A 23,434-nucleotide genomic window follows, 5' to 3' on the forward strand; every position below is an offset into this window, starting at 1 on the left:
GGGAAGACAATTATTGTTATATTTAGATCAACAAGCAGCTGCCTAAACACATTTCAACAAATAGTCTCAAACAACTATATACTAGTTCTTCCTCTGTCAGGATGGCACATGACACCATCTTTTATATTCTTCTCTACTTCTTTGCTTCACTGACATTTTCAACTCCAGCTATCTTTCCACTTTCCTCTGATGAAACCTAGAGACTAGCTGTTGGAAATAGAACTCTCCTTAGTTATAACCCCAACACTTTTGGAAGGACACCTGTTCCCACAAACTATGAATTCTTTTCTCTCTCCCAGGAGAGATGACTGTTGGCTATAAAGGTATCTCAAAGGAAATATCATTCAATGACAGAGGAATTCCTTGGATTAACCCACTAACATTCATTGGGAAGATAAATATTGTTATTCCTCTATAACCATTGTTTCTTCCATTTGAATAAAAGTTTCTTGAGAACAAAAACTGTCTTTACTTATGTATTAGTATCACCAACACTTAACATAATGCTTTCCATATAGTAATTTCTTATAATTTTTTTTTCATTCGTTTATCTTCAAAACATCCATCTCCTGTCTTTTTGAAAAGAGTCTCACATCTCAACCAGCAATTATTTATTAAGCACCTACTAAGTACTATCCTCTGAGTGTTGCAATGGATAGAGTTCTGGGCCAAAATCAGGAAGATTCATACTCCTGAATTCAAATCTAGCCTAAGACTCTTACTAGCTGTGAGTCCTGGGCTGGTCACTTAACCTTGTTTGCCTTTCTTTCCTCATCTGTAAAATGAGTTGGATAAAGAAATGGCAAGCCATTCCAGTATCTTTGCCAAGAAAACCCCAAATGGGGTCATTAAAAGTCTGACAGGATTGAAAATCAACTCAATAATAACTTAACAACAATATCAACTATTTTGTTAAGGAACTGGAAATAGGATACTTAAAAAGGCAAAAGACATTCAAAAGTCTGAAAGAGATCAGAAATTAAAGGGGGAGGTTTAGATTCAAGGATTAACTAAGCCTTCTATATCTTCTTCTTCCTTTGTGTTCTTTATGATATCTTTCCACTCCCTAGCTACTGGATACAGGTTTTCTAATTCTTTAAAAAAAATTTTTTTGTCTTTCCATTTCACCTTGAAGTCTTTCTTCCATTTTCATGAGGAATATTTTCTTTTCTTTTATAAACTAGAGCATGGAGATGCTTTCCTTTAGCCCTTTTATCTTCTCTTCTAAAAGGGAGACTAGTTTGTACATGGAATTTGGCCATAACAGGAGTACAAATATCAATTTTTTGATGAAGTCTATGTCAAATTTTCTGCTCTCCATATTTGCTGGAAGTGAGATCTTTCTAGAAGCTCTCCTGGAGAACTGCTCTAGTAAATTGTTTGTTGCTTCTTGTTAGTATGTTAACACCTTAACACTTAAATTCTCTTCCCTTTTTTTCCTAGCTTTTCCCCTTTTATTACCAATCTATTTTTCTTACAGAGATTACCTTTTTGGGTGCTTTCCCACAAATTCTTCTGTTCTCTCAGAGTAAGTCACTCACTCTACATATCCAATAAGTTGTAAAGTCAACAAGTATCCTTGAATTGAATTAAATTGAAATTTTGTCATTTCTACCTATGCAGTGTCTTTTATATCCATTAGATCATTCCTTCCCAATGGACCTTTCTTTCACTGGATTATTTCTTCCCAGTGTTACAACAGCCATTACAGCCCAAGTTCTCATTGCTTCCATTCAAAAATGCTGTTAACTCCTTTTCTTTACTTCAATTCTATCCATTCTAACTGCATAGCCTATATTGCAGCTTTAATATACTTTTTATTTTAAAATATATTTTACTTTTTATATATTTTTACATATATTACTCTGATCATGTCGTCACCCTATTCAGTAGCCTTCTGTGGCCCTTCAATACTACTACTTTGTACCTCTAATGGTCTGTGAAGTTTATTGAATAATGCCTAAATTCATGACTCTGACACAATTTGGTTCCCATCTGCCTGTCTGCATTTACATTACTAGGTTGTATTCTAGGATCTCATTGAGTATTCTAAAGTAATACGTATGAGAATAACATAATTTTCTATTCTCTTCTTTTTCTTTTCTATCTCTGCATCTTCATTTATACTGCCTTGTGTTTAAAATAGTCTCTCCAGGTATTGAGGACTCTCCCTTCCTTTCTCCCACATTCCTTTCCTTCCTTCTTCCTTCCTTCCTTCCTTCCACTCATTTCCCCTTCTCTTTATTCATCTCTATTTCCCTCCTTTCATCTCCTCTTTTTCTTCCTCCTTCCTTCCCTCCTTTCTACTTGTCTTTCATCATTTTTCTCCTTTTCTTTCTTTCATCTTTTTTCTTTCTTCCTCCTTTTCTTCTTCTTCTTCTTCTTCTTCTTCTTCTTCTTCTTCTTCTTCTTCTTTCTCTCTCTCTCTCTCTCTCTCTCTCTCTCTCTCTCTCTCTTCTCTCTCTCTCTCTCTCTCTCTCTCTCTCTCTCTCTCTCTCTCTCTCTCTCTCTCTCTCCTATTCTTTTTTTCCCCTTCCCAACCAGATTTAGATGCATTTATCTACATAGAACCATCCCTGATGTCCCTTAGGTTAAAGTGATATCTCATTCTTTAAATTTCTCATCTCCTTATCCCTGGTCCTTCTTTTATTTACCCTTCTCACATTTTGCTTTCTATCACACTTATTTATCTAGATATTTTATCTCCCTTGTTAGAGTATAAGATCCTTGAGGGCAGAGTATTGCTCTTTTTTCCCAGGCTTTATATCTTATTTCAACAACAATAAACAATAAAGTAATAAAAATCATCTCTCAGAAAGATACTGAGCTATCCCAAAAAATCAGGCCTCAAACATCTTTCAGGATGTTGTGTTTGGTTTCATATTGAGAACAGAGAAAATCTATTTTCTAAGACTGGAGATAAGAGATTAATGTGCTGTTTATAGGCTTGGCGATGAAAAATAGAGCAGACTGTAAAGATAGATTAATGATGAGGCTTCTCTAGTGATCCAAGAACATTTAAAACCTTTACCGCATATTCACAGCATATTTGTTCATTTTAGTGCTTCCCATAACTAAAAAGTTTTTTCTTTTTTTCAGAATTGAATTTGTGCAGAAGAAGGCTAAATACAAATTATGGACAAAATAGAAAAATATCCAATTATGTAAAAATATTGGTGTTATAAAATTTTTGTTAAAAATGTTTTTATTTGGAACTTAACAAATACCAAATAAAACAGTCATTAGATTATACTTATGAAAGTGCTCTCTCTGTTGTATATAGCTTTGATTTTTTAAAGCAATAATAATTTCAAACAGCAATTTAAAAGATGAAAAGCAACCTTAGGCACAAGGAAAAACATACTGAATTTGAAGTCAAGAGACCTGCTGACTCACTTCCTGGTGACCTTAGGCAAACTTTAACTTTTCTGGGGTCTGTGGTACTTTATCTCTAAATTTTTGCAAGTGATTTTTAAGATCTTGTCTTGCTCTAAGTCTTTGGTCTTGTCATTTTTTAATTCTTTATTTCTTTAATTTAATTTAATTCTTTAATTCTCTAGTATTAGAGAATACCTAGACAATTTAGGAGGTAATACATCTCCTACTCCCCTTTTGGGTCATTTAAGTCATGTTTGACTCTCCATGTGCTCATTTGGAGTTTTCTTGGCAAAGATATTTGGTCACACAGGGTCATGCTGCTAATTAAATATCTGAAGTTCTTCAAGATTTGCTAAGTTATTTACATATGTAATCTCATTTGATCCTTACAAAGATCTGTGTGAAGTAAATGTTATTATTATTTCTACTTTATAAATGAAAAAGATGAGACTAAAGGGTTAAATGATTTGATTTCAGTAACCCAACTATTAAATATCTGAATAAGATTTGAATTTAGAGCTTAATTTCAAGTCTAGTACTCAAGCCATTGTGTCACCTAGAGGGGATGAATAATAAATGTGTCCACTAAAGTTCTCCTCTGATGTCTTTTCATGGATTATAAGTGAAAAAATTTCATAGAAGGCTATGAATACAAAGTTCAGATTAAACTGGGACAGCTTTAAATTCAAGGCAGGCAGTGGGCCTGCTTGAGGGCCATTAGTTTGAGAATCAGTCAGGCTATGGTCTGAGATGGATGCCCATCACTAAAATGGCCTTTACCAAGAGATAGTTCTCACTATAATCCAAGAAGACTGATTATTAGGGAGTAAAAGGATTGCAATTTATGTCAATAAAGAGAACCTAGATAAAAGAAAGGGTCCCTGGAATAAAAACATATATGCCAGGGAAGTTCTTTGCCTTCAGATCAATTAGTATTTAGGTGAGTTATTTTGTAAACTGAAAAACAATCTTACAAATGGGGAACAGCAACAACAATAATAATAAGCATATGCATACATTAAATACATCTATATTTATATATATGTACATACATATACATGGATGGATGCATATATGCATGTATATATTGAAAATATATCATATATATGTGTACATATATATACACATATGGAGGTGGGTAGGAAGGAAAAGAGGAAGGGGGAAAGGGAGAGAGATGATAAAGATAAGAATATATGAGAGCAGAGAAACAGAGAAAGAGAAGGAAGGGAGAGAGAGAAAAAGGAAGGAGGGAGAAGGAGAGAAAGAGAGACAGACAGAGAGAAAGACAGATAGACAGAGACATGATAAAGATAAGAACAGATGATAGGAGAGAGATGAGAGACAGAGAGCATGCCTTAAAGTTTGCAAGTTACTTTATATATGATCTTATTGGATACTCCCAATAACCATAGGAAGTATGTGTTATTATCCCCATTTTATAGATGAATAAACAGTGATTGAGAGGGGGGGTAAGTGATTTGCTCAGAGTTATATAACTAGTATGAGTGGAGATAGAATTAGAATTCAAGGCATTCTGACTCCTAATTTAGTACTCTTATCCATTGCACCAAGTACCTTCTCCTTCAGATTTTTATATAATGGACTTGCTTAAAGTAGAAAGATACCTATAGTGTCTCTGAACTGCCGGACAGTTAGAAAAAAAAATACAAAGACAATTTAGCCAGTGATGTTACTATATCTATAAACTACCTTGGCACTATTATCACAACTTGGTGAAGTTGAAAGTGTGTAGGATCTTCATTTAGGAAGACTTGAGTTCAAATCCTGCCTCATATATTTATTAGCTCTGTGTGACATTGGGCAAGCCATTTAACTTTTCTTAGCTTCACTTTTTCCATCTACAAAATGGCAATAATAATAGCATCTACCCCCTAGGGCGGTTATGAGGATCAAAGTAGATAATAATCAAACACTTAGCACAATGTTTGGCATATAATAAGTATTATATAAATGTTAGCTACTCTTATTATTATAATTATTTTTATTATAATTATTATTACTAATCTTGTTTGTTTATCTAAAATGAAAAGGTTGGGCCAGATGGCCTCTGAGATCTCTTCTAATTCTAAAATCAAGAATGTGTGTCCTCCAACCTTGTTCCACCCTCTCTAAGGAAGAGGAGGGGAAGGGCTCACACTGCTCTTACCACAGCATCACTATCATAGAGCTCCACCACGACCAAAGGTGGGGATTCAGCCACTTCCCTCTGGTCTCCATAAAGCACAATATTGTTGAATAGCAGCATCTGGTTCCAGGTGGGAGACAAGGTCTGGGAAATGACCTAAAGGGAAAAGGAAGTGATTAGGTTCCAGTTCCAACCACAAAAAGCACAATCATAACTCCATAACATTGTCCACCCATTCATCCCAAACAAGCAAAATGCAGACTTGGAGTCATGAAAGGAACTGAAATTCAAGTCTCAATTTACTTGGATGTTGAGCAATTTTAAGTTCCATTTCTGTGGGATTTTGAACATCAGTAAACTCATCTGTAAAATGGGAATTGGAATAACAAATGTACATGACTAGAGGTCGCTTCTCATAGGAAACCCTTTATGGACGAAGTTCTGTCTTACAGAATTGTTGTATAGATCTAATTTTTAAGTTTTTAAGTACTCATAGGTTTTTTGGAGGTTTTAACTGATGCAAAATGAAGCAAACAAAAGGGGAACATTGAACTCAGTAACAGCAAAATTATGTGATAAAGAACTAGGAATGAAATATATTGCAATATAATGATCCAACAAAATCTCAAAGGACTAATAATGAAGCATACTATCTCCCTCCAGAATTGATATTTTTAAAATACAGATTGAAGCATGTTGTTTTCACTTTCTTTCTTTTATTAGATATTTATTGTACAAAATGACTAATATGGATTATACATGATTGCCTACCATATCAGAGAGGAGACTGGCGAGAGAAGGATAATTAGAATTTGGAACTCAAAATATTTTTTTAAAAAGCATTGAGTTCTAATCCCTGGAGATTTTCATCCTATTTCTTCTTGGATATTTTTCATGATGAAAAACTATTTCCTGGGGTAACCCATTTCATTTTCAAATTATTTAACAGATATTATTTTATACAGAGTCAGATTCTTCATATTGTCCTTGGAAGATTTGTTTGAAGAATGCTAATTTTTGAAGACTAAGTACTTTTTAAAAGAGCTTGATCCTTGTCATAGTATAATTTCTTTGATTGAAAAATGGAATCAGGTCTCTTGATTCCCAGATCAGAGCACGTTCTCTCTTATAAAGTAGATATAAAATTGACCTTGAATAGTGATTGATGACAGAGTTAGTGATAACTAACTAAAACCCCTCAACAGGGCTTCTTTCCAACTTTGGGGCACTCCTCTCCAATCTTCTGATTTCTTCATTCTGACTGATTCTTGCCTATGCTCTCCCACTTTCCATCATGGTCTTCCCAATAGATATTTTCCCAAGGTATTTACTTTGATACCTTAAGCCAAAGCAATGCCTAAGAATTTCAGGAACCATTTGAGTTAGACATGGGACTGGTAGTAAGAAGCATGTATGGTGGGGAGAGGGATGTACCTAGAAAACAATACACCAGATGTACTCTGATTAGGTCAGAGTAGAATGCAACTATCACCTTTATTCCTGGAAACTATGTTCCTCCTAATGACTATTAGTTTGAAGTTTGTTTGTTTTGACTGATATCTCATACAGCTGGCCAATATTGAGCTTATAATCAGTTTTGCAAAGGCCCAAATCTCTTTGACTATTAACTATTGTCATGTATTCCTTGCTGCTTTTCCTAGGAAGGAAAGAAGGAAGGAAGGAAGGAAGGAAGGAAGGAAGGAAGGAAGGAAGGGAGGAAGGAAGGGAGGGAAGGAAACAAACATTGTGCCAGACACTGTGCTAAGCACTTTATAGATATTATGTAATTTGATTTTCAAAACAACCTTAGAAGGTAGGTACTATTATGATTCTACAGTTGAGGGAAACTAAGGCAACTTGACCAAGATCACACAACTAGTGTCTGAGACTGGATTTGACCTTGGCTCTTCTTGGCTTCATGCTCACTATTCTATCCACTGGACTACCTATCTAATATTCTAATTTGTCAAGAGCTAGAAACTAAGGTTTTTTGAGTATTAAATGAATTCAGTTGAGACAAAGGCAGTCTCATTGGCATGCTATACCTTTTCTGAGGGAGGAGAGTAGCCTTCTAACCTGATAGGCTCACATCACTTCCCATCAGTTTTCATTACACAGTCCCTTATTCTCTGTTTGTGTTCCCAGTGGAGAGCTTCAAAAGACAAATTCAGGACTGCTGCAGCTAAATTTGGGAACCATTGTTTCTACACTCAAACCTCCTTATGCCCCAGGCCCTCAATGCTACTGAAAGTCCAGCCTTTCAGATCTTGACTATCCAACTTCTGAATCTCCAGAGACCCAAACAGGAGCATCCCCAATTTAAAGTTTTCAGTCCAGATATTTCTCCAGTTTAGGTCTTAAATCATTTATACTATGGTCATGAGATGGCATTTTTGTAGTTTTTCTTTATGTGAGTCATAAAAATATTATACTTACCACATTTCTTTTCTGGTTTCAGTCTATTTTATGCTTTAGACACAATGAGGTTTATAATAATATTTCAAAAAGATACTAAACTTTTGACAGATATTGGAATCAGTGCAGCTAACTTTAATCATTTGCTTTCAAATATTATCAGAAATGCAAAATTACTTGCTTTTAGCACACCCTGCCCCACCAGACTTCAACATCAGTGAGTCATACTATCATAAATGTCACACTTTTAAATAAAGTTTCCTTTCCATGGTCACTAGACAGATACTATTGTAACATAATTTATATTCTCTGCAGTGTTTTCAGTCACTGAAATTATTATACCAGCCTCTGGGGCACTTTTGGCTATGAAGCTCCATTCAGCTCAATTTAAACCAATATTTATTGAATATGTACTATGAATAAGGCCCTGGGATTGGGATATAGAGATAAATCAGACAGGGTTACTCAGGCTACAAACTTTTTTGTATAGAATTCTTATTGCTGATAGAAGAAAACTTTTATTTCCAAAAAATAGCAAAGTCCCCCATCAGTCCCAAAGAGCTAAATAGCTCAAATGATTAGTTGATTCTGCTTATGACTTTGGTTTTCATGTGTGTTTTAGAATATGCTGGGGACAGCTATGACAATACCAAGATCTGAGTGGTAGTATCTTCAACGTTGATTAAATGAGAAGTTTGAACCAGATGAAGCCACAAAGTCTCATCCAGTTAAAAATCCTATGAACCAGCGAATCTCATAATACCTATGGGGAAGTCTGTCCTGTTCAGTATTTTTTTGAACTTGAGACCATGTTGGATTGCCAAAAAGGATAATCAAGCATTTGTCTGGTGCCCCATAGGTGAGATGCACCTTTGTGTGAATTGGGATTCAGATAGTCCCACTATGACTACATATATTTGCATAGTCAGCCATATCTCAGTTATGACTATATGATCTCCTTTCAGGGAAAAAAGCTAATCTATCACTTCTATAAATTCTGACTAATGAATTGCATCATGGAAATATTCCAGAATCAAATAATCTTTGAAGAGGACCTTAGAGGCTATGTAGTTCAATTTCTATTTGATGGAAGAATTATTCTTCTTAACAAAATCTGCTCATTAAAATGTTGATTTCTTTGAACATAAAGACTAGTGAATTTTTAATCTCTGCAACCCAAGTACCTAACATATTATAGGAGATTAATATAATGCTTATTGGTTGGTTTACTGATTGATTCATTCTCCTCATGTGCATCTCTAATGATAAGAAACTCCCTAACCCCTAAGATGGCCCATTTTATTTTCAGACAGTTTTAATTTCTTATACAGAATCAAAATCAGTCTGTAATCAGCATTGGCCCTATGTGTAGGTGGAACAGTATTTTTCAGAGTACTTAACAGCTTGCTGGAGCTAAATACTTCCTCTATTTTCCAAAGTGCCCAAAATGCTCACCATTAAGACTGTTCTTAAAGAGGCCTTATTAAAGAAACATTTTAATCAATTTCATATTTTATGTTATATTGGGGAGACGGGTAGGTGGGGGAAAATGAGAGAGGAAAAGAAAAAATATAGATTGTACTAATTACAAAATTGAAGTACTATTTCCCCTCTCTTTTCTAGTCCTTTGGATATCTATGTATCTATCTATCATATATATATATATATATGTATGTATGTATCTATCATATTCATATAATACTTTAAGGTTTGGAAATTTTTAAAAAATCTTATCTCATTTCATAAGAACCCTGAGAAGTAGGTGCTACATTATTCTAATTAAATAGGGCTTAAAAATGCTTCTTAATTAGAAATTGAGGGAAAGCCCATCAGTTGAAAAATGGCTAAACATCTTTTGGTATAGGAATGTTATGGAATACTATTGTGCCATAAGAAATGATGAAGGGGAGATTTTCAGGGGGAAAAAACCATGAGATGACTTATATAAGCTGATGCAAAGTGAAATGAGCAAAACTAGGAAAACAGTTTATATACGGACAGCAATATTGTAATGATGATCAACATGAAAGACTTAGATACTTTGACCAATACAATGATTCACAACAATTCCAAGGGACTCATGATTAAAAAAACACTATCCATAGCATAAGAGAGAACTGCTGAACACTGAGAGCTGCTTGAAGGTTATTTTTTTCTCTTTATTTTTTCTTATATCGTCTACTTCCCTTTTCTCCCCACTCACTCCCCATCCTGCTCTCCTGCCACACCATAGCTAATATGGCAATATATTTTGCATGACTTCATAGGTAAAATATATTTCTTTCCTTCTCAGTGAATAAGGGAGGGGACGAAGGTAAAAAAAGAATTTGGAATTAGTAATAAAAATTGGGAAAAAAAAAAGTATTTCTTGACAGACTGTTGACTATTTCCCTAGATAAAATATAAGCCCTTTGAGGTAAAGGGCTGCAGCGTTTTTGTTTTTGTATCTATAGTGCCTGGCACATGGTAGATGTTTGATTAATCAATTTATTGAGTTTTTTACTGTACTCCATAGTGCACGCGCGCGCGCACACACACACACACACACACACACACACACACACACAGAGACACACACACACACACACAGAGACACACACACACACACACACACACACACACACACACAACCCTTAGAGGGATATTGATAATTTTAAGAAAATCTGAAGATAATTCACATCATTGCTAAAGATTGCCCTTTCTAAATCACCATGTAATTGGAGTCAGTTGCACTGGCCATTCCCAAACTTTGGAAGGAAAATGTTGATCATTCTGTATTCCATAGGAAAATGATTTACACTAATTACAAAGGCTTTTGTACTTCATACCTACTAAAGAGTTTGAGATTATAAAATGCAGAAATAAAAAGGGACCCTAAATAATGTCATTCTATAGATGAGAACCCAAGAATCAGATACCCAAGGTTACCCAGGTGATAAGTGGCAGTGCCAGCATATGAATCCAGATCCTCCAATCCTAAAACCAGAGCACTACTCAGTGTGACAGGGCAAAGACAGAGCTGTCATGTTGTAAACTGTATGATGGCAATAGCCTCCTATTACTCTGGTGTTTTTTTTCTCTTCTATTAAAAATGTTTACTTAGGAAGGTGGATCCAAAATGTTGGAGTAAAGGTAGGAACAATCCCAACCTCTCTCCCAAACCACTCCAAATTCCTTTAAATAATGATTTTGAACAAATTTTAGAGCTTCAGAACACTCTAAAAGATGAACTAGAACATTTTCCAGCCAAAAACAATTTAAAAAGTCAGTAGGAAAGATCTATGACACCACAGTGAGAGTCCAGAATGCAATTTTGGTGCAGGCCATGCCTGCATAGCCCTGGCACCAGCCCAAGCCCTAGCTCTGGCCCTGGCCCCAGCTCAATCTCAGCAGCAGTACTGGTGGCTTCCAGACCTTTCAGTTCAGAATCACCAAAGAGGACTTGGAAGGTCAGTGGAGAGGATCTGTGGCAACAGAGTGGGACATGGCCTGGTAGCAGGTCATGCTAGCATAGCACAAGCCCCAATTAGGGTCCCAGCATCAGCAAAGCAGAACTCTGTTGTTTCAGCACATGAAATCTTACTGCTACAGCTGGGTAGGGACACTCCTAGCAGCTCCAGAACAGAAAAGAGTACTTGTGGTCAGATTCCTGAAGGATCTCTGAAAACCACTGCACAAACCCCCTGAAGTTTGTGATAGTGCATTCTCCATTCTGGAAACATAATCCTACTTTAACAAAGAGTTAAAAGCCAAGTATTAGGTTAAGAAAACAAGCAGGCAACAAAAAAGTTTCTGATCATTGAAAGTTATTATTGTGAAAAGGAAGATCAAAATACACATTCAGAGAATGATAAAAAGTCAATGCTTCTATATCCAAAGCCTCCAAGAAAAATAAGAATTGGGCTCAGACCATGGAAGAGCTCAAAATGGATTGTGAAAATCAAGTAAGAGACATAAAGGAAAAATTAGGGAAAGAATTGAGAGAGGTTCAAAAGAAAATACAAAAAAAAGCTAATGAGGAAAATAATACTTTAAAAAGCAAAGTTTTTCAATTAGGAAAGCAGGTTCAAAAATTCACTGAGGAAAACAATTCCCTAAAAATTAAAATTGAGCAAATGGAAACTAATGACTTTATCAGAAATTAAGATACAACAAAGCAAAATTAAAAAAAATAGAAAAAAATGTGAACTATCTCAATGAAAAAACAACTGCCCTGAAAAATAGATACAGGAGAAATAATTTTAAAACTATTGGTCTATCTGAAAGTCATGATCAAAAAAGAGCCTGAACATATTTTTTCAAGAAATTATCAAGGAAAACAATTCTGGTATTCTAGATCAGCGGGTAAAATAGAAATTGAAAAAAGTCAATAGATCATCTCCTGAAAGAGATCCCAAAATGAAAACTCTCAGGAATATTATAGTCAAATTCTAGGATTCCCACATCAAGGAAAAAATATTGAAAGCATCCAGAAAGAAACAATTTAAGTATAGTTGAGCCACAGTCAGGATAATACAAGAGTTAATAGCTTCTACATTAAGGACCAGAGGACTTGGAATATGATCTTCCAGAGAGCAATGGAGCTAGGATTGCAACTAACAATCATCTACGCAGCAAAACTGAGTAAATTCTTTCAGAGGAAAAGTAGTAATTCAATGAAACAGAGGATTTTCAAATATTTCTGATGAAAAGACCAGAGATGAATGGAAAATTTGATTTTCAAATACAGGATTCTAGAGAAATATAAGGAAGTAATCAAAAATGTGATGTAATGAACTTAATAAAGTTTATCTGTCTACATTCCTACAGGTGAGAATGATACTTATAACTCATTAGAACTTTATCTATTTGGGAGGATGATACTTTTAACTCATTAGAATTTTCCTAGCAGTTAGAAGGAGTATATATGGACAGAGGGCAAAGGTCTAAGTTGAATATGAAAGGATAATCTTTCTTAAAAATGATGAAATCAAGGAATGAAAGAGAAATGTACTGGAGAAAGGGAAAGGAAGTGGAATGGTGCAAATTATCTGCTATAAAAAAGACACAAGAAAAAAAAAATTTACACCAGAAGGGATGAGGGGGAGGAGAGGGTGAGAAAATGAACTTTACTCTTATCAGAATTGACTGAAAGAGGAGGTAATACACATAATCAATGGATTTATGAAGGTCTATCCTACCCTTCAGGAAAATGGGAGGGAAAACAGATATAGAATGGGGGGAGGGTGTTGAAAGAAAGGGCATATTGGGAGTGGGAATGGTCAGAACCAAACACTTTGGGGAGGGATAGGGTGAAAGGAGAGAATAATTGGGAGGTAATGCCGTTAGCAACAGTAGTTGTAGGAAGAGTTTCTTCTTTTCTTCTTATTCAGAGTTTCGAAGCAAGCTTTTTTGGGGGGATAGGGCTTCATTTTCCAAACAAAGAGGGAACTGATTCAAATTTATAAAAAAAAGAGCCATGTTCCAATTTATGAATGATCAAAAGCTATGATCTGTGCCCAAAGGACTATAAATACATACATATTCTTCAAACTAACAACAACATTATTTGTCATGAATACCAAAATAGATTCAAGAAAAAAAGAGGGGAAATGATCCATATGTACAAATATATTCAAAGCAGCTCTCTTCTAAGGGCAGAAGAATTGGAAATTGAGGGGACTCTCCCATCAATTGTGGAAAGGCTGGCTCAATAAACTGTGGTATTGTTGTTCTGTGGGAAATGATGAGCATTATGCTTTTGGGAAGAGAAAAATCCTGGAAAGTCCTTCATGAACTCAAGCAAAGTAAAATGTACTGTATACAAAATAATAGCAATATTCCAAGATGACCAGCCATAGCTGTGACTTTGCTATTCTCAATAGTACAATAATCCATTACTACTCTGAAGAAAGAAAGAACTGATTGCGTTTGAATACAGACTTTCTTCCTCTCCTTCTCTCTCTCTCTCCCCCTCCCTGACTCCCTTCTTCCTTCTCTCCTTGCCTCTCTCTCTTTCTCTCTCTTTCTTTCTCTCTCTCCTCTCTTTTCTCTTTTCTCTCTTCTCTCTCTCTCTATTTCTCTCTCTCTCTCTCTCTCTCTCTCTCTCTCTCTCTCTCTCTCTCTCTCTCTCTCTCTCTCTCTCTCTCTCTCTCTCTCTCTCTCTCCCCTCTACTTTTTTTTAACTTTATTTTTCTTGAAGATTTTTATTTTCATTATGTTGGGAGATCTATGTTTATTTTTTTTCACAACTTGACTTTTGTGGAAATGTTATCTTAATTGTGTGTGGGAATAAGGGAGCGAACCTAGAACTCAAAAATTTTAGAAACATATGTAAAAAAATTATTTTGAATGTAACTGGGGGAAATATTAAATAAATTTTTAAAAATGTTTTCTTGATCTCAATATCCTGCCCCCCAATAGAACATTTTTATTCCAACAAGGAAAAACAAGTAAAACAAACTGATAAAGACACCATTTTGACTATGTATATGATAGTATTTTTATCCATCTTTGTGTACCCTATAGTACTTAGCACAGATTTGTATGTGATAGTTGTAAATGCATAGTAAGTTATGAATGAAAAGAAATAATAATAACAATATAGTTATTATTAATATAGTTAATATAGTATTATAAGGTACTTATCTTCCCAAGTTGTTGCTAGTGTCAAATGATCATATATGTAAAATGCTTTGCTAACCTTAAAACACTATGTAAATTCAGCTATGTAAGCATTTTCCCTGAGGAGAAAGAGGCCAGGTCCTTTCTACTTACCTTTGTGGTCTGACAGTGTGAAAGAAAGGTGACTTTGGCAAAGGGATCAGAAAGTCCAGTGCTATCTGCAGCTATGAGTCCCCTGGCCTGGTACATGTGTGCTCTTAACTGGAAGATGTGTTGGGCTGTAAGCAAATCATAAAAAAAGTCAACAGTTAATATACTTTTATTGTGTGAAAAAAGATAGAGAATATATGCAACCACCAAAAATCTTTGCTACTCACTGTGAGATCCCGAAGAGCAGATATTGTCTTTTGCCTTTCTTTGGTTAGTGCCTGACATATAGCAAGCACTTATACTTAACTATTCTCTTAGCACTTAATACTTAACTATTCTCTCACATTTTCATTGATCTTTGGGTAGGGTTTTCTATGTTCACAAAGGATTTTAACAGAAGCAAACTAGTTTTCCATTAGGTAAGGCATGAGTCCTGTTGTACTACACTGAGATTGGAAAATAGCCTCTACACCAATATCTACTCCATTCAATCTTATAAATATTGTCAATATTTGAAGCATTGCAAAAACTCATAAGGATAGGGAAAACAAAATTGTATGTGTTTTATTACCACTAGTGGATTGAAAACTACTTAAGGGCAAAGATCACATCAACCTCTTATGCCCACCTTTTTTTACCTTTACATTCTCACTTGATGACTTTATCTATTCCCATAGATTCAAGAGTTATTGTTATTCATCCTTCATTTTTGAAGAAAATCAATGACATCAAGGAGTGCTGTCTTGATTTGCATGTGAATTGGATTAAAGTAACAAAGTTGCACAAAGTTGTCAGCTTCACTCTCTCTCCCAATCATTGAATTCTGATGGCAAGACAAATGTCAAGATGACTGGTGATAGTCTGAGATGCATTGATGACTTTGGTATCTTTGATGTCTGCCCAAGCTTTAAGCACTCCATAGCACTGCTTCAGCTGTCTCCATGTCTATTGGAACAGATTATTATTATCTGTCCATTCTGCTGGAGAAAATTTTCACATGCTTGGGGTAGACACTTCCTTAACTCACCAATGGGTTTGAAACATGGCAGTTATCCTCAACTTGGTTTACCTTGTCTGTTGAGATAATGTACCAGGCTGTGTCCTCTGCATGTTAAAGTTTCTTGAAGTTGCAAGTGAGCATTGTGTTCCAGATAGTATCAAAGGTAGATGAGCACCCCTGAAAAAGACTCATCAAGTCTTCACCCCAGAGGTGCTCATCTCTCCTTGACCATTCCATAATGGATTCGATTATCTCTTAAATACATGTGATTCTCAGATCTAAATATCCAGTCCCAGGATTTCTTCTAAGATCCAAGTCTAAGATCCACAAACTATTATATATTTTGAACTAGATGTCCTTAGACATCTAAAACTCAACATGGCCAGTGTATAAATTATTGTATTTCCCCCAAATTCACTTCAATAAAAAAGGAAGTATAAAGACAAGCATAAAAAACTAGTCTATTTCTATTAAAGGATTATCATTCCGGTCATCAGGTTTCAAAAACTGATGTTAACATCAATTTCTCATTCTCATTCACTTCATATGACCAAACAGTTGTCAAATCTTATAATTTCACCCTCATAATACCTTTATTGCATGGCTAATTCTATCCATTCAGTGTAATGAAGTTCAGGATCTCATTACTTCTCCCCTGAAATGATGAAGAAGGGGAGAGAAGGGGAGGAAAGAAGAGGAGAAGTAAGGGAAGGAGAGAGGAGGAAAAGGGAAAGGAGGGGGAAAGAGAAGAAAAGAGAGGAAGAAAAGAGAGGAAAGAGGAGAGAAAGAGAAGGAAAGAGAGGAGAGGAAGACTAAGAATGATGATCTATTAGTAAATGCCTTCCCTAAATGATAAACTATTCCTATTTTCCACTGAAACCAAAGATCAATCAAAAAAAGGAGAGGGACACTGAGCAACACAGGAAGTCTATTTTTTCCCCCTTTTCCTTCATTAGTCTTAAAGCCGCCTTAACAGCTAACTTTACAAAAAGCAACATAACCTTCAGTGGGGCAGGAGACAAAACAGCAGTCTGTGGCTGGCAGGCTTACATTGTGATGGCAACTGGAGGGTCATTAAGAATTTAGAATTGATTCAAATAACGTTGTCAATCTCTGGAAATAACCCACAACTGAGAAAAGGCTCACGTGAAACATTCCAGCAGTTGGGGCTTATAGTAGAAGCCAATCTAAGAACTGGATTAGGAACGCCTGTGGGTCTCTAAGGTTGCCTATTTTAGTCAGATCATTACAGAGAAATATAAACTATTTCTATATATAACTCACAGCCTGAGAGATGTATTAAGGGATTTGCTTCATTTTCCATTCAGTATGTTCTGATCAGAAGCGCATTTAGTTTTCATTACAAATCATCCTTTCCTTAAAATGGAAATTCAAGCTGTGTGCTGTTCTAGGAAAGAAAATCATGTTGATTTTCCTCCTATTAATATATAAGTAGAAGTTTTTATTCAGTGTGTGTTTAAAAATAAATTATTCCAGCAAGTTCTTTTCAGGTACATTATTGTTGAGGATGGGGAATTTGAATGGGAAAGATGTAAACCATAATATTAAGAAAGTAAAAATAAATGCCCCAGCCAGACATGTTTGGATTACTATCCCCATACTAATCCCCATAGTTAGATGGACATCAGAAGTCCATTAAAATCTTTTTACCCAGTGATTTTCTTACCCTGGTAGGTCAGGCTGGCAGGTGGGTGACTAGTACCACTGACTTTGGTTGGTGTCTCAACTTCATATCCTATGGGCAAGTTGTCCAAAATAGCATTAGAGTACTTGATAGACCCCAGCCAGAGGTATACATCCACTTTTCCTTGTACAGTCCAACCTGCCAGGCGTCGTCCTGGAAGCTGTGGAAATATTATCAATATCACTGTTAATGAACACTTGCTCTTACCACAGTTCTTTGGAAAAGGCATAGGGGTCAATTCCATCCATTGAATAGAGAAACTCTATTCCTTATAAGTTTTAGAGAAGAAAGAACACTAGAAATGGAATAAAGGACTCAAAGCTGGGTTATGATATTTGATCGCAAACTCCTTAAGGTCAGGGACTGGTTTTTTGCCTTTCTTTCTCTGTCCAGAACTTAATCTGGTAGATAGTGGGCATTTAATAAATGCTTATTGACTGAACTTCCCTGAGCTTCTGTTGCCTTTTCTGTAAAGTGATCTCTAAGTAACTATAAAGAAAGGGTCAGTCATTCCCACTGTGACCAACCAACTGCCTCAGAAAACAAACCAGCTCAATGAAACAACAAGAAATCTTTATAGCAGGCAGAATATGCCAGTTAAGTCAAAGTACTACCATTATCTTGATCACCTTTTCCCTTCACACATAATGGAGACGATCCAGGATCCTGAACCCAAACAACTGCTTCTATAGGCATCATAGCCACAGCTACAGAAGACCCAGAAAAGAAAGTTCTCATCACCAAAGTTCTTGGCACTGTCAAGTGATTCACCATCAGAAACTGATGATTTTATTAGTGGAAATGACACTGGAGAAAAGTCTATTATCTGTTTTGCCATTACACACCAGACCATGGGGTCTTCTTTCTAAGTAATTTATATTTGCTAAAATCTTCCCCTTTTTGTCTCTGTGAGCTCTGTGAACTCCTGAAAAGGAGGGAGCATCTATCTTTTTTTCTGTTTGTATCCTTAGCACTCAGAGCAATTCAAGGGCACACAGTTAGTGCTTAATAAGTACTTAACTTATTAATTCATTCTCTGATGTCTTTCAGCTCTAAAGCTCTAAGACCTTTCTGAGTCTGTCACTTCAGTGTCCATTAGACTAATGCTCTCAACTGTTAATAGATTTCATTTTTCCCTGGCAATAATGATACAGATGATTGAAACCAAGCTACTTGATGTGAACATTTCACTATGCAATTCAGCACAATTCAATGCTAATGAAGCATCTACTTTGTGCCAAGCACTGAGCCAGTCATTGAGAACACAGAGACAAATAAGAGATGGATTTTGCCCTCAATCTGGAGAGTGTAACAAGACAAATGCTATCTCCAAATGTCCTCAGCTGAGCTTTGAAAGTTTTTAGTCTATAGATATGTAAAAGAATGACATGTAGGGACAAGGGAATGGTGTGAGAAAATTTATGGAAGCATGTTTTTTGGGGGAACAGTGAGTTAAATCCCACCTGAGTATTAGTAAAATGATATAAGGCTTAAATATTCATTGAATTGACTTGGTTAGCTTAAAATATAGGTTGGAATGAGACTGTAGAGGGCCTTGAATACTACATTAAGGAATTTAGACTTTATTCAGGTTTGGAAACATGAATTTATTAAGTGCATTGTGTATACCAGCCACTATTGTAAGTGTTTTATAAGTATAATACTTGTAATATGGCATTTTGGGAAAAAATAATTGTCTTAGAGCCAGGTGACCTATCCTACCTCTGATCCATATTACCTGTGTCACCTTGGGTCAATATTTTTTCCATCCTGGGCCTCAGTTTCTTCATCTTTACTGTCCTCAGTTGAAGGATTTAAGGTAGATTATCATTGAATCCCCTTCCTGCTCCAGGATCATTCTGTGATCTTATAATGATATGGTCAAACTAGATAAATCCTATTAGTAGAAAATGCAACTGATTCAGGTATATATTTGTTTTGCCATTTAATTAAGCCCTGAATGATACATATAAGACAAACCCCTCCAAACATATACACATACAAACTTAAAAGCACATGAACACACATTTCCCCAGTTCAGTTATGGAACCCTTTGAGTAGGTATCTCATCACAAAATAGGAAGGCAATAAAACTCCCTGAGTCCTTCCTTGCTCATTAGGTTAGAGTTTCATCTTTAAGTTTGGTTTTCCATCTGAATGACTTTTCATTGTAATTGACCTGATCTTTAATTTTCCTTCATAAGTTCCATACTGAGTATGAAAGGAGTCATTTGTCTGTAATATCTCTCCCTTTGCAATTCTCTCTTATAACCCATAGATGTTCTGCCTATAGTGTCCTCTTAGCCCCAGGTACATGTATACATATGTGTGCATGCACGCACACACAGACACATACACACACATACAATGACTGATTCATTTTCTGCTTTGAACAATTAAGCTTTGGAGCTATCCTGATCAAATATGTTTTTTATGTTTCTTTTGTACTCTTATAATCATTGCAAATGTTTAGCATAGTATATCACTGAATGGATATGGTCTCAAACTGAGAGTTGTTGATGACCTTACTTAAAAAGGCCAAGGTCTCCCATTGCATCCAACACCATCTCCAATCATCCTGAGCTATCTCTGGCCACTGGCTCTAGAGGGCTCTAGAGGGGAAAGTGAGGCAGGTGATCTTGCACAGACCTCCCTCACTGAAATCCAATTCACCTTCAGGTCATGGCATTACCTCTCTGTTGTCATGTTTGTTCTCTCCTTGAGAACAAAGACAAACAACAACAACTTCTGTGAGTAGAGCTGGCACACAGTAGGCACTAAATAAATGTTTATTGACTGACTCATTGAGTAAGGGAATAATATGTCCTAGTAGGGAGAAAGATGTTCTTGGAGTCTGGAAGACCTGAGTTCAAATCTTGTATGCAACATATACCAGCTGTATGATCCTGGGCAAATCACTTGCATTTTCAGCACCCTAAACAGCTCTCTAAAAATCTAAGTTGTGCTTGCTGCATGCTAGCTGAATGACTTAAGCTATTCTGAGTAATTATTTACATCAACTATGACGAACTTGTGAAGGAAAACGCTAACCACCTCCAAAGAAATAACTGATATATGGAAGTATACATTGTAGAGTTCCATATATGTGTGTGTGTGTACATATATATATATATATATATGTATACATATATACATCCATATGTATATATGTTTAAATACCCACATGTACATATGTGTGTGAATATTCATATATAATGTTAGCCTTCTTTAATGTGGGGTTGGAAGGGAAACAAATTGGAACTTAAAATGTAACAAAAATATGTAAATGAATAAAAAAAGAATGGAATATAAGTTATAGAGGAATTGATGACCTGTATCAGTGGAGGGAGTTTCCACATAAAGGAATTTCTTATACCAAAGAAATCAAAAGTTCAGTATCATCTTTCTCCCCTTCTACTCAAAAACAAAAGAAAAGAAACAGAAATAGCATCTTATCATGCTGCATGTTAGCTTTTTGCATGTTATCTGATTTACTTATTCCTTAGAACACATTAGAATTAATTATGGGACTTCAAGTGTCCACATCATAGCGACTTTCAGATTTTGTTTCCTTAAGAATGAGGATAAGTTGAGGAAATTTGATTAATGAAAATGCTAGAAACTTTTAAACCTATTCAGATTCCATGAAAGTTTGTAAAGTTTTTATCCAACTCTTGGATTTGCATATAATTGGAAGCACTAAGTGGTATTAAAAACAAAACAAAACAAAAAGAAAAAAAAAATGGTCTTGACATAGAGGGGAGCCAAACTGATTTCCCTGGCTAATGTGGATCAGTGAGTGGAAGCCACAGAGAGCCAGATTTAGACTTGTTATGGAGAAAGACTTCCTAACAATTGGAGGTGTATAAAAGTGGAAGCCACTACCTTGGGGTTTTCTCAACAGAGGTCTATAAATGAAGAATTGATATTGGATATGATATAGGGAAATGAGTTCAAATTATGCCTTAGTCTCTTACTAGTTCAGGGATCTTAGACAAGCCACTGCCTCAATTTCCTCATCTGTAAAATAGTGGTGATAATAATAGCACATAATCCCCAAGATTATTAAAAGAATCAAATTGGTAAATTGGTTAACATGTAAAAGTAGTTTGTAAAACTTAAAGTATTTTGTTAGCAATAATTATTATATTTTCATTTATTCATTTATTTTGAGATGTTTCCTATTAGGTAAAGGAGATTCTGGTTCAAGTAAGGTATAAATTAGATACCTTTGAGGTCTCTTCCAATTCTCCTTTCTCTAGTCTAACCTATGCTTAAAGGAACAGCTTTTCCACATACAATTCAAAGAATCTCATTTACAGCTTATGAGATATTGTATCATAATCCTTGTTCAGATATATATTGCACTTGATGTCTTCTTTGAGATCCTTTAAGTCAAAGAGTCCATGATTTTGATTCTGCCTCAGAGGATGGACCATTCATTAGAAAAGAAATAACTCCACCAATCCTTTAAGCTGAGTTTGTACCAATGAGTCAGCTACCTATTGGAGGTTAGTACTACTTGATAGTGAACCTTCTCAAGATGTTCAACTCTTTTCAGACAATTGTGACACTGAATGCTTTGACTCAGGACTTTTTCAGTCCACCAAGATAGCACAAACATTAGTCTCCACAAGTACTGTGAACAAGTCTGTTTTTTCATATTCCTTTACTCTAATGTCATTTTATTCTTTTCTTTCATTCATTCTTCCTTCATGTCTCCCTCTCTCCCTCTCTCTCCATTCCTTCCTCCTTTTCCCTCCTTCCCTCTTTTTTATTTCTTCTTCATTCCTTTCTTCCTTCTTTCCTCTCTCTCCCTCTTCCCTCCCTCTCTCCCTGATTTTCTTCCTTCCTTCCTTCCTTCCTTCCTTCCTTCCTTCCTTCCTTCCTTCCTTCCTTCCTTCCTTCCTTCCTTCCTTTCTTTCTTTCTTTCTTTCTTTCTTTCTTTCTTTCTTTCTTTCTTTCTTTCTTTCTTTCTTTCTTTCTTTCTTTCTTTCTTTCTTTCTTTCTTTCTTTCTTTCTTTCTTTCTTTCTTTCTTTCTTTCTTTCTTTCTTTCTTTCTTTCTTTCTTTCTTTCTTTCTTTCTTTCTTTCTTCCTTCCTTCCTTCTTTCCTTCCTTCCTTCCTTCCTTCCTTCCTTCCTTCCTTCCTTCCTTCCTTCCTTCCTTCCTTCCTTCCTTCCTTTCTCTCTCTCTTTCTTTCTCTCTCTCTCTTCTTTCTTTCTTTCTTTCTTTCTTTCTTTCTTTCTTTCTTTCTTTCTTTCTTTCTTTCTTTCTTTCTTTCTTTCTTTCTTTCTTTCTTTCTTTCTTTCTTTCTTTCTTTCTTTCTTTCTTTCTTCTCTCCTCCCTCCTTCTCTCTCTCTCTCTCTCTCTCTCTCTCTCTCTCTCTCTCTCTCTCTCTCTCTCTCTCTCTCTCCTCTCTTTTTTTTTTTGTACCACATATCAGAACTCCACTCTTCCATGACAATTTGTCCCACAAAGACAGTTACAAGATTTCTAATGTTTAAAATTACAATCTGAACTTATTCCATTTTTGGTGATTTAACAAAGTGTTTCTCTGAAACTGGCAAGGATAATAGCTTATCACCACATTTTGTCATTTATTTTTAATAGTTATATTATTAATCATTCTGGAGTTTGGTTTAACTATCCACAACAGGAGATAACAGAGATGAAAAATGTCTATTGTCCAGAAAATGAACATGCAGTCAGAAGCACAGCTCACTGAGCTGATTCACAAATACCTTATATTTGAAAAAGGGACCAGAAATCTACAATAGAGTAACCTTAAAATTGTACAGAAGAAAAAGTAAACTGGGTAAAGACTGGAAGATCACAGTGCTTTTAATAATGACTCCAAGATTTTTTCCAGAAACAAAGCACTCTATTTTTATTGCTTCTACTCTTCTGGTGATGTTATAATTCTAAAGCTTGGGATACCATACATTCTGAACAAGCCTCTCTTAGAAATTCTTCATCCCCAAGTCTGTTCAAACATGTCTCTAGCATTGCCTTATAATACATGAAGTCTCTTCTGTT

The 23,434-nt window shown here is 35.6% G+C and overlaps 1 protein-coding gene across 1 annotated transcript in view; it reads right to left on the reverse strand.

The window, feature by feature from the left end:
• Positions 1–23,434, reverse strand: part of FER1L6 (fer-1 like family member 6) — a 253,827-nt gene that overhangs the window by 97,722 nt on the left and 132,671 nt on the right. Inside the window, exons 19-21 of the mRNA XM_074266003.1 lie at positions 17,380–17,557; positions 14,696–14,820; positions 5,546–5,680 (exon numbers count right to left, since the gene is read on the reverse strand). Coding sequence (XP_074122104.1) covers positions 5,546–5,680; positions 14,696–14,820; positions 17,380–17,557 — 438 coding nt within the window. The remainder of the gene's footprint in view (positions 1–5,545; positions 5,681–14,695; positions 14,821–17,379; positions 17,558–23,434) is intronic.

The sequence above is a fragment of the Sminthopsis crassicaudata genome, chromosome 1 (genome assembly GCF_048593235.1).
Source record: "Sminthopsis crassicaudata isolate SCR6 chromosome 1, ASM4859323v1, whole genome shotgun sequence".
NCBI classification, from domain to species: domain Eukaryota; kingdom Metazoa; phylum Chordata; class Mammalia; order Dasyuromorphia; family Dasyuridae; genus Sminthopsis; species Sminthopsis crassicaudata.